Raw genomic sequence first — 14,598 nt, 5'->3', positions numbered from 1 at the left:
TGAGCCCTGAGGACACAAGCGCAGGCCTGGAGGGGTCCCTCCATCCCAGGAGCTCAGAGGCCCCCCAGCAGAGGCCCGTGCCCAGTAAACCACTCCCGAGCTCTGGGCCATGTTTATTTCCGGGACTCAGAGCCGGTGCTGAGGGGAGGCATATCTCTCGTCGTACGAGCCGCGGCCCCGGAGCCGCAGGGCGCACGGCTTCTCTCCGAGCACGCCCTCCACCACCAGCGTGGACTCGTACAGGTCACAGCTCCTGCGGGAAGCCGGGGCTTACATCAGGAGGGGCCCTGGGCCCAGTGCTCTGGGGGGCCATGCCAGCCAGGCAGTGGGGGGCCATACCTGGCGGTGAAGGAAACATGGAGGGTGACAGAGGTGGGGGGCGCGTTGACTGGTCGTGCCTCCAGCAGCCCACTGCTTGGGGAGACCTTGAAGGCCACGGGGTCCCTATCTGGCTCCTGCTGGCCTGCAGGATGGGGAGGACACGCAGGCGGCTCCACTGACCCCCGCCTCCTGGTGCTTCTGCTCCCGCCCACCACCCCGGGGGGGGAACCCCCTGGGGGACCACTTCAGATGGGGTAAGTGGCCGTCAGCGCAGCAATTCCCAGCTGGTCCGGCCCATCAGCACAGGGCCACAGGCCCCTTCCTGGGGGTCTCGGCCTAGCGGAGTTGGGGAGGAGGGCCGAACACACCTGTCAGCACGGCCCAGTAGCTTCGGCAGCCACTCAGGTTCATGAGGTAGACCTCCCGGGCCCGGCCCTGGTTCACGAAGCAGGTGCCGAAGTCCACCCAGCTGGTGGAGAGCTGCAGCTCGGGGACGGCCACCACGGCCCGCAGGGGCACCACCTGGGGACAGAGCCAGCCACCCGGGGGAGCAGCAGGGACACGGGACCCTGGACCCTGCCCGCCCTCCGCGCAGCAGCTTCTGAGGAGCCCACAGGCTGCGCCGCCGCTGGTGGGAGGGGGCCGCGTGTCACCTGGGAGGGTTCCAGCAGCAAAGGGCCCAGGGAGGCGCCGGCTGCTCCCTTCTCCCCTGATCCAGCGCTGTGGTTTCCGCCCCCTGGCCAGGTCACCTCCCTGCCTACCTGTCCCTCTTATCCAGCCCTCTGGGCTCCGGGCCCTCTCACCTCTCCCCCGGGCCTCTCCCCTCAGAAGCTTGTGGGGCTGGGGTGTGGAGCTTGTCACAGCCCACAGAACGAGGCCCATGGCTTTCTCACCTGGTACACACACAGTCCCAGACAAGCCCCAGAGGCGTCCCTCAGCTGCTCACTGTCGGCATGGTCAGGCCATTCCCTGGGCCGGGTCCCCTTCTTTCTCCATTAAGCAATGTGCAGGCTTCACATGCCACCTCCTCCAGGAAGCCTTCCCTGGTTTTCCACCCTCCAGCACCCCACCTGGCTCTGAGCTCCTGAGGCCGTTAAGGAGGGAGATGACGCCATCTCTCCACGTGCCAGATGATCGGGGTCGGTCCTCCGCTGACTCCACCTGAGCAGAGCTCAGCCCGGTGCCCCTCTCTACTGTGTGAGCCAGGCTGGGGACTCACCTGGGAGGTCTGGTTGCTGTACGCCAGCAGCAGGTTCTGTGTGAACACCATCTGCTTCTCTCCACTCGGGCTCTGCTGAATGTCCACTCCAGGCAGCATCTGGTCAGCCGGGAGCTTCTGATAGGACAGCAGCTCCAGGGAGAGCGAGAAGGACACGTTCACCTGAGCAGATTGTGTGCGAGCTGTCACCTCAGGCTGCTGGAGGCAGGCAGCAGCCTGCCCCCGCCGGGGCTCCGTCCTTCCCTCCCACAGACCCTGCAGGCCCAGCCCGGTCCCCGCTCAGCCTGTGACCCAGCGCGGCCTGCAGGCCCTGCTCTGTGCCCAGCAGCCGTCAGGAGCGGAGGGGCCCGGGGAGTGCAGCTGTCCTCCCCTCGGGTGACGGGCCGTGTGCAAGCCCGCAGGCCCAGGGCAGGCCTGTGTCTGTCCTGAGGGCAGTGCGGAGCCCCAGCTGAGTTTCAAGCATGGGACACGGAGTCAGCTCAGCCTTGCTCGGGTCGAGGGCTGAGGTGTCACTGAGGCCTCACGGGAGGGGCCTTGGACACTTGGCTCCCAAACCCAGGTTTGTGGGCCTAGCTCCACAAGCTTACCCAAGGGAACCTGTTAGGAATACAGATTCCTAGGCCCCGGCCCTGGCCTTCTCATCTCTGGAGGCGGGGCCGGGGAACAGTGTGCCTTATGTTTATGGAAAGACGGTGGTGAAACCCTGCAAGAGGGCAGGTGAGCGGGGAGGGTCTGTGCCATGGGGTGGTGCTCTCAGGACCAGGACGTGGGCAGAGGGGGTGAGGGCAGGCTGGTGTGTCCAGGGCTCCGGAGTGTGTGTGGGCTCTGATGGCGTATCTACGTGTGGAGACCCCTGTGCAGAAGGTGTGCTGGGCGGTGTGTGTGGGAGAGTGAGAGTGTGTGTGTGTGTGTGAGAGAGAGACGGTGGGAGTGTGTATGTGTGTGTGACAGGTGTGTGTGTGGGGGGGACAGTGGGGGTGTGTGTGGGGGGGACGGTGGGGGTGTGTGTGTGGGGGCGATGGCGGGGGTGTGTATGTGTGTGGGGGATGGTGGGGGTGTGAATGTGTGTGGGGGACGGCGGGGGTGTGGGGGTGGGACGGTGGGGATGCGTATGTGGGTGTGGGACAGTGGGGGTGTGTGGGGGGGGTGGACGGTGGGGGTGTGTGTGTGGGACAGTGGGGGTGTGTGTGTGGGACGGTGGGGGTGTGTGCACATACTGGATGGTGTCTTGTCTGCCTGTCTACCTGTCTGTCTTGGGAGCTGGCCCCTGAGTGTGTAAGGCATGGCGGGCCTGGATACTACCGGTCTGGGTCTGAGTGCAGCCCGGGGAGGGTGCTGCGTGGCCGTGCTGTCTGTGCATACACATGCGGGGACGTGAGAGCAGGGTGCCCCCCAGCCCAGGAGTGTGTGCCACTGACCAGCATGTTCTCCTGTGGGTGGAGCACCAGCTGCCTGCCCCGCGCTGCCGTCTCCTCCTCACCCTCCTGCTTCCAGCCGGGGGCCCGGGGGCGGCTCGCCCCCACTTGAGAAACGGAGAAGGGCTTGGAGACCAGGAGCCGGAAGTAGTGAGGGATTTCCGTGGCGTTGGTCAGCTTCAGGTGGTGGGTGGTCACCAGCTCGCTCAGCACCTGGCAACCGCAGGAAGGGGGGCTCAGACTGTGAGGCTCTGCCCCTGGAGGGCTGGTGGGGGGCACCCGGGTGACGCGGGAGGGCAGGGCGGCTGCACACTCACCCCGGCGCAGGGCTGCTCCGGGATGAGGTCGCTGGCCTGCTGCCCGAACACCATGCTGCCGTCGTAGTCCCACTCCACGCTCAGCCTGCCGGCGACAGCCCGGGATGGGCCTCCAGGCCTCACCTACCCCTGGCCCGCCCCTCCCTCCCGCGCCCATCCTCTTGTCCCCATGGCCCGGGCTGGTCCCCAGCAGGGGAAGGAGGCGGTCCAGGCAGCCCTGCCGACTCACTGCGCGGGCCTGACGTAGCCGTGCAGGTCCAGCCTCATGGGTCCCACGGCAAAGTCCTGCAGGCGGCGCCTCCGGCCCGGAAGCTCCCTCTCCACCTACCGAGCCCAGGCCCCATCACTGGAGTCCTGAGAGGTGCGGTGGGGGGAAGCCCTCCCCAGGCCCAGAGCACTCACCTCATCGTCCAAGCTCAAGAAGCCCAGGGCATAGCCGACACACTCCACCTTGTGCAGGACGTCAGGGCCCAGCACCACGGGTGTGAAGGAGACGTGGATGGTGCTGCTGCCTCCCGCAGGGACCACCTGGCAGACAGCAGCCTCAGTGCTGGACACACCCCCCCCCCCACCCCAGCCTTGGTCAGGGGGATGTTCCCTGAAGCTCCCAGCCCCACCCCACTCACCACCTGCTTGGGGCTGACGGTGAACAGGTGGTCAGAGGGCGCCCCCTCGTGCCCTTGCAGGATGACCGAGATGATCTGGGGGGCGCCGGCACTGGAGCTGCCCTCGGCCTGTGGTCAAGGTAGTGGCTGAGGCTCAGCGTGGGCTTGAGACCCGCTGACCCGGCCCAGCAGCCCACCCGCCACCCCTGCTCACAGACGGGGTGTCTCCGTGGCTGGACTCAGACTCGGAGGGACTTGGGGACCAGGAAGAGCCGCTGCTCTCCGGGGTCTCGGGGTACAGGAGGTCGTTCCCAGCGTGGTCTCGCAGCGGGAAGGGCGGCCCGTAGAACACCAGCAGCTCCAGTAGCCGGTCCTCCCTGTCCTCTGGGGTGTAGGTCTCCCAGTCCAGGCGGATGTCTGGGGCAGATGCAGGGGAGAGGGGTGAGGAGTAAGGAAAAGCAGACGACTCCTGCCTGGGCCTCCCTCCCTGCAGGCCGCAGAGGCCACCAGTTCTCCCAGGCTGAGGCCAGTGGGGGCCTCGTTTCCCAATGTCACTTCCAGGCAATTCTTGTTTTAAGCCTACAGGCTCATGCCATCGGCTGCGTCACCCCTTGTCCTCCGGATCCCCAGACCAGCTTTCGTGTCCAAGTCACAAACCCAGGCCTCCCCCCGCTCTCCCCCCACAGCCGCTTTTCCTTCTGGCTTATTTGCTGACCTCCCAGGCCCTCCCACGTGGGCAGTCCCTGCCTTCTCCCCCTCCACCCTTTAGCTCCCAGCAGGCAGCATAGGGGCTGCCGGCTGAAAGGAAAAGGTGTCCCCTGCAAGTTCTGTCCAACGCCAAGTGAATGTGACCAGGGCGGGCGTCTGGCCCGGGCACAGTGGGAGACACCAGGTCCTACAGGCAAGGGCAAGTCCTGGCCTCAAGGTGGAAGTGGCTCTGATGACCCCTGACCGGCTTGGCCACTCCGCACCTTAGTCCCTGAGGCCCTCTCTCCGTACCCCAGGCCCCCTGGGCTCCCGGGTCCAGGCTGTGGGCCATCAGCTGCCCTCCCATCCTGGCCCCCCACCTGGCACAAGCCTGTAGCAAGAGCCCCAATTTCTCTCATGAGCGTCTCACCACAGGGGCTGGAATTATTCAGGCGAAGGATCCGGGTGACTGGGTCTCCTCCGGAGACCCGGGTGCCAAACCTGGAGGCAGGGGACCGGGATCAGCGCACGCCTCGCAGGCTGATTCACCTCAGAGAGGAGGGCAGGGAGGAGGCCCACAGTGGGCTGTCTTCACCCCGGAGTCACAGAGCCCCAGGGCTGGGGGCCCACCCCAACACGACCCCCCAGTGAACCGTGACCCAGGGCTGCTCAGCAGCCCAGTCACCCCCCTCCCCACTCTCCAACCGCCCTGACCAACCACAGAAACCCCAGTGAGGGGCCCCGAGTGCAGCCCTGACCTCGAGCCACACCGACTGCTCACTCCTGTCCCCCCAGAGCCCTCTGAGACCTGCAGATCATGGCCATGGCCCTGAGGCCTCTCTCCTCCAGGGAAGCCCTGGCCTGGGGCTTTCGTGCTGGGTGACACCACGTGGCCCTGGGCCAGCTGGACAGCAAAGAGTCAGTGTGGACGGCCCGGGATGGAGGCCAAAGAGTTCCAGGGGTTAGAGGAGGGGAGGTGGGAAGGAGCGGTACCTGATGACAGGCTCCCTCTGGACCTGGTCAGTGGTGTAGTAGGTGGTCCTCTGGGAGCTGATGGGGCAGCCCACCACCACCATGTGCACTGGGATGACTGCTGGGGGTAGGTCTCCCACCTGCAAACACACACCAATCCTCGGTCCCTCTCGTCCCCAGCTGCCACCGCATCCCCGAGGCACCTCATCCCCTCCTCCAGCCAGCCCAGGGTCTCCACGTGTGACCACTCGTCTCCCAGCCTGATGGTCTTTGGCCTCTTGTGGCCCTTTGGATGAAATTTCTTCATCTTTTAAATGGAAATAATGATTATCTTCCCTGATAATCAAAATCACTTATTTTTTAAAATTTAACATAGACTATATATTCACCCATCATCCTATCCCACCCCACAGCATGACTCACTGTTAGTATTTCAGTTAGAACTGTCTAGACAGACTTGTGTGCATAAAACACAGATATACATGAGGGGCATTCTGGGCGTGCTTTCGTTTTGGTAATCTTTTTTTCTTTTAACCACACACGACACTTTACTAATGAAGGTTTACAGCATTGTTTAACTAGCTGTGGGAATCCCAGTGTATGGATGTAGCCTAACGTTTTATCCGATCTTCTCCTGGTGGACACATGTCTACACTGTCTCCTCCCCGCCTCCCCCCCCCCCCATTATTAACAGTGCTGAGAAGAAAAATAAGCCTGATATGAAACTTGTCTGTTCGTGTAGCCACTTCTTTCCTTGGGGTGACTTTAAATGTGTGTCCCCAGCGCCCTGCACAAGTGCCTCTGAAGGGCGGCACATGTTTCCCAGCAGCCCCCTTCCCTGCACCTCCATCGACAGTTTTAAACCTTGCTCATCTCACAAAACCAGTATTTCAGGGTGCCTTTAATTCTCACTTCTTTTTTCGTGGCCATGTCTTGCAGCTTGTGGATCTTAGTTCCCAGACCGGGGACTGAACTCGGGCCCCCTGCCATGGAAATGGGGAGTCCTAACCACTGGACCACACGGTCTTCCCCTTACTTCTGTAGTTAGCAGTGCTGATGAAACAGTTTTCATGTTCACTGGCCATCTCTAGCTGTCATTCTCGAACTGCCTATTATGACCCTTTGTCCCTTGAGATGCTTGTGCCACCCCCTCTTATTGTTAGTTAAGAACTCTTTGTATATTAAGGTGATCAACCCTTTGTCATTGGACAGAGCACAATTTAAAGCAGATAACTACCATAACCCACCTGTCCAATTTACTAAATAGTTCAAGAAAATCTGTGCGATAATTAAATGACATAGGACTTGGAACATGTTTCACCCCTTCATCCTAAACTAGGAGCTCCCTACTGGCGTGGTCTGCTCTCTTATTCATCCCCGTACCCCCACAGTCCAGGGGACCACACAGGAACCTGTACATATAAGGTCTCAGTTCATGCTTAGTGACGGAGTCAATGAATGGGCTGACAGGGAATGAACGATGGCCTCACCAAGGCCTGGGTGAGGCTGTGGCTCTGGGAGGCCATGCTGTCTCTCCACACTTACTGCCCACTCTGGATCTCAGACTCTGGCCAGGGCAGGCAGCCCATCTGACTCCTCAGCCCTCCTAAGTGCGGTCCCAGCCTCAGGTGGACCTCATGGGCAAAGATGTGGGTGCTTCTCCTGCTCACGGGACCCCTCCTGCAGGAATCCCAGGGCTGCTGGCCAACGCAAAGGCCCATCCTAAGCTCAGCGGGCATCACCTTTCTACTTGGTGAGACCTGTGAGGCTGAGGGCTGGGTGTTGGAGGAGAGCAAGCCTGCAGGTGGGGGCCAGGGTGGGGGTCCCTGTGCCCCAGGCCACCCGCCCGCGCTTACCGTGCAGATGAGGCTATCCCAGTACTCCCCCCACATGTTGGCACAGGCAGTGAGGTCGATGCTGAGCTTCTGGTGGGCGCCCAGCATGCCCTGAGAGAGGTGGGGGAAGAAGGCTGCTCCTTTCCCATGGGACAGCATGCTTTCCATAAACTCTGCAATGAGACCCAGGAATTGGGATGCAGCCCCCCAGCCCTGGGCAGGAAGGAGGTCCCAACCCTCAAGTGTCAGCAAAGCATTGAACCAGACAAGCCTCCCTGCAGTCTCTCCCTGGTCCACCGAAAGAGACCCTCCTCCTGCAAACCTGGGGTCCAGGGTCCGGCCTCTCTCACCTGCCGTGAGGCCAAGTGGGAGCCCTCACTCCTAAGCCACCAGCCACCACCCATCCCAAATCAAAGCCAGACCCTGTGCCAGGCCCTCTTCCTTAGCAAGAAGGTGGCCGTGTTCGAAAGAGGGGGTGCTGTTCGGTGGAAGCCATGGCCATCTCAGGGACTCGGCTAGGAAGGACGCTGAGGAGTGACTCTGGACCACCAGGGTCCCCTTCCTGCAGCAGGTAGCCCACATCCTCAAAGGCCCCCAAAACCCTGCTCTGGCTGGGCTTGGGCTCTTACCCCACTGCTCGCGCTTGGCCAAGAGCTCCTGCATCCGTGCCGTCTTCAACAGGGCGGGAGGCATGTCGGGGCTTGACAAGAGGGGACATGGAAATCGCATCAAGCCATCCAGGCCCTTGCCCAGACCTCAGCCATCTCCCCAGGCAACCAGCACACCCCACCCCCCCCACCCCTGGGTTCCCAGCAGAGGAAGGTGGCCCTGCTTCTCTCCCGTGGAGAGCCGGTCAGGGCTCCTCTTCACCTCCACCTGTGGTCTTTGCTCCCTCGGCACCCTACCACCTGAAGCATCTCAGCAGCAGGCTGCCTGCCAGTCTCAACAAAATGAGGAGTGCTCCGGGGCAGGGACCCCTGACCTGCAGGCTCTGTGCCCTGCTGACCCCGGGATGCAGACCCAGTCCAGACTCCCGACCTTTGCCCAGCCTTCTGCAATAGGCCGTCTCCAGTCTCCTGCGGACATCTATCCCGCCATTGCACATGCTAACTTTCTGCAGTTGACACATTCATGGCTAGGGAACTGTTCGTGGCAGCCCCCACCCCCAGCAGTCAGAAGTTGCCCCCCACTGCCCCTACCTTAGGAGACCTGAGGGGAGGTGTCTACAGTGGGGTGTCGGCAAGCTGAGCTAACTTCTGGGATATAAATACTTCCAATGTGATTGATTTCAAGCTACAGCTTTGCAACGTGCCTCACTCCACCTCTGCCCACGGTTGCCTCCACCTACAGTAACCTCTTCCTCATCCGAGGGCCCCAGGATTACCTGGTCTATCCAACGCCCTCGCCTTGGCGGCCCAGGCTGACCAGAAGGGGCCATACACCCCGCTTTCCTCTCGAGGCCTGGGAGGCGGGCAAGCAGGGCCCCCTACTCCTTGCGTTTGGCCACATCTACGTGCGGACACCCTCCTCCGCCGACTCACACCCACCGAAGCCACACGGAGGCCAGCGGGGCAACCCCCGGCTACGACCTCCCCGGGAACAGTCACTGAAAACAACCCGACTTACGGGCTGGGTTTCTGGCTCAGGCTGTTTACGGGGCTCCCAAAGTACTCAAACTCGAGGGTGAAAGGGGTCTGGATCGGGGAGCAGTTGGTCAGGAAGAGCTGGCGGTTCACGCGGGTCCGCAGGGGCACTGCCGAGCCGAAGTCCAGGAGGAGCGTCTCGGGGTGGCCCGGCCACAGCTCTGTGCTGGGAGCACTGCCCAAGCGCGCGGGCACCAGTTAGGTGCCACCCTCAGCTCTGCCCGGCCAGCCACTTCGGGCTGGGGGTGCCCAGCTGCCCAGAAACCAGGCTCTAAGCCCTCCTAAAAGCACCACCTCACAGATGCACCCTCCTTGCCAAGACCGGTGTCCCCCGCCGCCAGCTCTCCCAGGCCAGGAGCAGGCCGCGTGTCGCCCAGCTGCCCACAGCCCGTCCCCTGCTGTTCTGCCGCACCATGGACACCGGCCCCTGGCATATGGAGAACGACCACCCGGAGGGCAGGGATGGGGCGTCGGGGATCTCTCCCCACGGAGTTCGTGAGGGGCCTTCTCCTGGCTGCGGGAATCATCTGGAAGAGGCTGGTTCCACAGCGAGGCCGCTCCTCTGAACGGCCGCCCCAGCCCACAGGCCCGGCCCTGGGCTCACCTGTCCTCACTCTCCTCCTTAGAGACGCCGATGGCTACCTGCAGTCCCCGGGGCTTCCCTGAGATGCCCAGAACCAATGGCTCCCTCAGGCCTGACACATCACAAGGCAGGGCCAGGTCGGTCACCGCTTCCTGCAGGGAAGGCCACCGGGGGCGTGTCACTGCGGGTAAGACCCCGGGTGGGCCGTGGCAGAGGGGCCTCAGGCGGCCTCCTGCGGCACAGCTCAACCCAAAGGCCTTGTCCAGGCTCATCTCTGCGGAAGGGCTCCCAGCCCCTCCGATGGGCCACCATCCCCAGACCCTCAGGAGGCCTGGCCCCTTCCTCAGAGCTCCGGGCTGTGACTCGATATCTGGGCGTGCCCGCCTGAAGGAGACCCCCGCCAAGCAGATCTCGGGAGAAGCTGCACATTGATTCCGATGAAGCTGCTATCACAGAAGTCAAACCCTTCCTGCGTGAGGTCTGCTCTGGGCCAGGCCGGAGCCCACTCATCTGTGACCGTCGAGCTCAGGCTCCGCTGTGGAAGCAAGCCCCACGTCCCCATGCTCCCCGAGAGGTACTGGGACCTGGGTCTGCGAGTCCCTGTGAGGAAGAAGCTGCTTTCTCCACAAGAACTGCAAACGGAGAGCTGGTAAGCCCCCAAGGACTGAGCACGTTCCGCCCAATGGCCTTCCTGTGGGCTGAACCCAGGAGAAGCTGTGTCCTTCTTCTGAGGAACTGGGGCACTGCTCAGACTCCCCTGGGGCACCCAGCACAGGGGCATCTCTGGGCAGGTGGAAAGGTGGGCCCGCCTGTGCCACAGAGGATGCCTGGTGAGGGCTAAGGGTGGTGCTCAAGAGTTTCAGGGCCTATCCCAGCCTGCTCCAGCCTTCCTGACCCCGTGTTCTTAAGAGAGCAGGCCCAGCAGGAATGGAACCCCAGACCCCAGTTCAAGAAATCTGCTCCCCGCTTCGGCCCAGGACAGGGGTCTGAGGCAGATCTCCCAGCTGGCAAGGATGCAGACAGCCGGGGCCTCCCGGGGCAATGCAGCCCCTGGCTCCACACTCACCAGGGTATGCGCAGTCAACTCCAGGCTGAGCTGGCGCTCCTCGCTGGGGCCCAGCGTGCCATGTCTCGGGGAGACTGTCACTGTGCAGACATCTGCTTGGAGCCCCAGGAGCTGGCAGACACACGGGCAGGTCAGGGGCTGGGCTTCCAGGATGGACCTGGGTCCTGACAGAGGGATCAGGACTGCTGCATGCTCTGGGGAGGCTGGCTGACTGGGGGCCCTCAGTGAGACCAGCAGGGAACAGCGCTCCCAGGTGGGAATAAACCACAGGTCCCTCCTCCTCTCCTTGCCCATGCTAGATGGACCTCACACCTGTCAGGGGGTTCCCTGGACTTAACAAAAGGCTGCCCTGGGAGGCCCAGGGTGATGGGGAACAGTGGGTAGCTGGCTTTGATGCATGCAGACGTGGCCTCATCCCCCCTGGTACACGGGGCAGGCTACAGAGTTGGCCCTCAGGGGCAGTGATCTGTTCTGGGTGGTGTCTGGGGGGCAGGGTGCCCTTCAACATGGGCCTCTGGGGTTGAGAGCTGCAAGGGTGGGGCCCGACGGAGTGGGCTCATGTACCTTGCCCCAGCAGAAGCAGGTGGGCAGGAGCGTGCCATTGACGAGTGTGATGGGCATCTTGGTGGGCACGCCCAGGTAGAGGTCGGTGACCTCCACCTGGCTGCTCCGCAGGTACACGTAGGGCTCCTGCACCTCAGCGTACACAGGAATGTGGCTGGAACATGGGATAAAAGGCATACTCATCAGAAAAGAAGTAAAACCTACCCATGTGCAGATGACATGATAGTCTTTGTAGAAAATCCCGAAGAATCTATAATGTTAAAAACTCTTGGAACTAATGAGTGAGTCAGCAAAGTGACGGGCTAAAAATCAACACATAAAAATCAATCACATTTTTTTTTGGCTGCACCGGGTGGCTTGTGAGATTTTGTAGTTCCCCAACCAGGGGTCAAACCTGCCGAGCCCCCAGCAGTGAAACAGTATAGAGTTTTAACTACTGGACCACAGGGAATTCCAAACTCAATCACATGTTTACAGGCTAACAAGGAACAGAAGTTAAAAGTATAATTCCACTTACAATTGCTCAAAAAATTGAAACAGACAAATATCTAATTAAACACATACAGAATCTGTGCACTGAAAACTAAAAAACACTGATGAAAGAAATTGAAGATGACAATAAATGGAGAGGCATAGATCATAATCACAGATTAACAGACTCAACATATAGGTCAGTTCTCCCAAAAATGATCTATTAGGTTTAACACAATTCTTATCAAACTCCGAGCCATGATTTTTGTAGATATAGACAAGTTTATTTGAAAAGTCATATAGAAAGATAAAGGACACAGACTAAAACAATTTTTTAAAAAGATTAATAAAGTGGGAAATTACTGGATATTAAGACTTCCTATACAGCTACCTCAATCAAGGGAATGTGTTACTGGTAGAGAGATACACAATAAATCAATGGAACAATGTAGAAAACCTAGAAACAGACCCACCCAAATATGTCTGAGGGTATTTTTTTCCTTATGTAAGGAATGGGGATAACATGTATTTTGCTTTTAATTTTTTATTTTGAAATAACTGTATATTCCCATGCAGCTGTAACAACAACAAAAAAAATACAAAGGAATCCAAGTGTACTCTTCCCCAATTTCCCAACAGTAACAGCTTGCGTAACTACAGCACCATGTCACAAGCAGGAGACCAAGATGGATACGGTCCAGCAGTCTTATTCAGACCCCATGAAGTGGACATGCACTAATCTGTATTTACTTCTACACAGTTTTATCACATGTAGATACCCACGACACCACCACAGTCGAGACACAGAATAGGTCCATCACAAGGATGTCTTCATGCTATCTTTTCTTCTTTTTAACTTTCTCCCTGGATCCATTTTTTTGCCATAAATTTCTGAGTCTTGTTCACTTTGTTCAATAATTAAGGACAAATAAACCTCTGCCACCTAAGTCACCCTGGCAATCTTCAAGAGTATCAAATAAGAATGGACTTCCCTGGCAGGCTACTGGTTAAGACTCCACATTTCCAATGCAGAGGGAGCCGGTTCAGTCCTTGTGGGGGAAGATCCCACATGCTGCAAGGTGCAGCCAAAAAGTAAAAAAGCAACAACAACAACAACAAAAAATCAGAAAAAATATCAAATAAGAAAAAACTTGTCCCTGTTAAAGCTGTAAAATATCTTTGAAAATGAGGCTTAACTGCAGTTATAAATACAAACATCTAACTACAGAGTCCCAAAATACACGAAGCAAAAAATGATAGGACTGAAGGGAGAAATTGATCATTCAAAAATAATGATTAGATGGCTGGGCAAAAAGCACATGAAAAATAATTCACTAATTATTAGGGAAATGCAAATCAAAACTACAATGAGGTATCACCAGTCAGAAAGGTCATGATCAAAAAGTCTACAAACAGTAAATTGCTAGAGAGGGTATGGAGAAGAGAGACCACCAGCCTACACTGTTGATGGGAATGTAGACTGGTATAGCCACTATAGTGGTATAGCCACTAAACTGGTATAGCCACAGTATGGAGGTTATTTAAAAAACTAAAAATAGAATTACCACATGATCCTGCAATCCCACTCTTGGGCTGGAGAAAACCACAATTCAAAAAGATACATGCACCCTAACGTTCACACCAGTGCTATTTGCAATAGAAAGGACAGGGAAGTGAATTAAATGTCCATCAAGAGAAGTGAATGAAGATGCAGTACGTACATACAAGAGAATATTACTCAGCCATAAAAAAGAATGAAATCCTGCCATTTGCAGCAACATGGATGCTAGAGATTGTCCTACTGAGTGAAGTAAGTCAGACAGAGAAGGAAAAATATATGATATTGCTTATATGTGAAATCTGGAAAAAAAAAAGACTACAAATGAATTTATTTGCAAAACAAAAGTAGAGTCACGAATGGAGAAAGCAGATTTCCGGTTACCAGGGGATGGGGTGGGGGATACACTGGGAGGCGTGCCTGTCACAGACACTATGATCTATGAAACAGGTGGCTAGGAAGACCTGCCGGAGAGCACCGGAGCTCCACTCAGCACTCCGTGGTGGCCTACGGAGGAAAGGAACCTAACGAAGAAACGGAGTGGGTGGACCTGTAACTGATTCCTCTGCTGTACGCCTGAGATTAACACAACACTGGAAACGTAGACATTCCAATGAAAGTTCAAAAAAAAATGATTAGAGATTTCAATGCCTCATTTTAGTTAGTGGACAGAACAGGGAATCCCTGGGTGGTCAGTGGTTAGGGCTCTGTGCTTTCACCGCTGAGGGCTCAGGTTCAATCCCTGGTCGGGGAACTAAGATCCCACAGATTGCACGGTGTGGCCAAAGGTAAATAAACAAATGAAAATACGTGTAAATTAAACAACGCACTCCTAAATAAGCAAGAAGTCAAATGAATAAAATTTTGGGCTTAAAGTACAAAAATCAGTGTAAAATACTACATTAATTTTAAAAAAAGGACAAAGGACATGGTCATTTCAAACAATGCAGAAAAAACATTCAATGAAATCTAACATTCCTTCATGAGGAAAACCAGCAAACTAGGAACAGAAGGAAACTTACTCAGCCTGATAAAGGACACCTACAAAAAGCCTACAGTTAATATTGGACTTAAAGGTAAAGACTGTTTTCCTTTTAAGATCAGGAACAAGGTAAGGATGTCCACTTTTAAAAAATATATAACATTTTGTTCAATGCAGACATTAACTTCTTCTGTATATTTTAGAACCAGGGTGAGGATTCCCACTCTTGTCTCTTCCATTCAACACTGAACTGGAGTATTATTAGGTCTATTAGGCAGGAAAAAGAAAAGAAAGGCAGACGTAAAATTATCTCTAAATGCAGATGACACAATCTTCTATTTAGAAAACCATTAGAAGTAA

General features: G+C 57.3%; 1 protein-coding gene across 9 annotated transcripts in view; it reads right to left on the bottom strand.

Moving 5' to 3' along the window:
* Positions 1–101: 101 nt before the first annotated feature.
* The window catches only part of DLEC1 (DLEC1 cilia and flagella associated protein), a 96,107-nt gene continuing 81,610 nt past the window's right edge, over positions 102–14,598 (bottom strand). For 4 of the 9 annotated variants that reach the window (XM_043885811.1, XM_043885812.1, XM_043885815.1 and 1 more), the window contains 18 exons: positions 11,228–11,381; positions 10,664–10,774; positions 9,619–9,749; positions 8,998–9,189; positions 8,001–8,071; positions 7,393–7,544; positions 5,558–5,676; positions 4,995–5,065; positions 4,092–4,294; positions 3,899–4,006; positions 3,675–3,800; positions 3,502–3,596; positions 3,273–3,357; positions 2,959–3,168; positions 1,541–1,702; positions 690–843; positions 340–463; positions 102–253 (listed from right to left, as the gene is read on the bottom strand). In XM_043885811.1, coding sequence (XP_043741746.1) covers positions 127–253; positions 340–463; positions 690–843; positions 1,541–1,702; positions 2,959–3,168; positions 3,273–3,357; positions 3,502–3,596; positions 3,675–3,800; positions 3,899–4,006; positions 4,092–4,294; positions 4,995–5,065; positions 5,558–5,676; positions 7,393–7,544; positions 8,001–8,071; positions 8,998–9,189; positions 9,619–9,749; positions 10,664–10,774; positions 11,228–11,381 — 2,395 coding nt within the window. In that variant the 3' untranslated portion in view covers positions 102–126. Of the gene's footprint in view, positions 254–339; positions 464–689; positions 844–1,540; positions 1,703–2,883; positions 3,169–3,214; positions 3,801–3,898; positions 4,007–4,091; positions 4,295–4,994; positions 5,066–5,557; positions 5,677–7,392; positions 7,545–8,000; positions 8,072–8,997; positions 9,190–9,618; positions 9,750–10,663; positions 10,775–11,227; positions 11,382–14,598 lie in introns of those variants that run through there. The other 5 variants (XM_043885814.1, XR_006337505.1, XM_043885817.1 and 2 more) reach the window with 5 other exon arrangements.

This window comes from Cervus elaphus, chromosome 24 (genome assembly GCF_910594005.1).
Source record: "Cervus elaphus chromosome 24, mCerEla1.1, whole genome shotgun sequence".
Lineage (NCBI taxonomy): Eukaryota > Metazoa > Chordata > Mammalia > Artiodactyla > Cervidae > Cervus > Cervus elaphus.
This window is presented reverse-complemented; position numbering and strand designations above follow the sequence as displayed.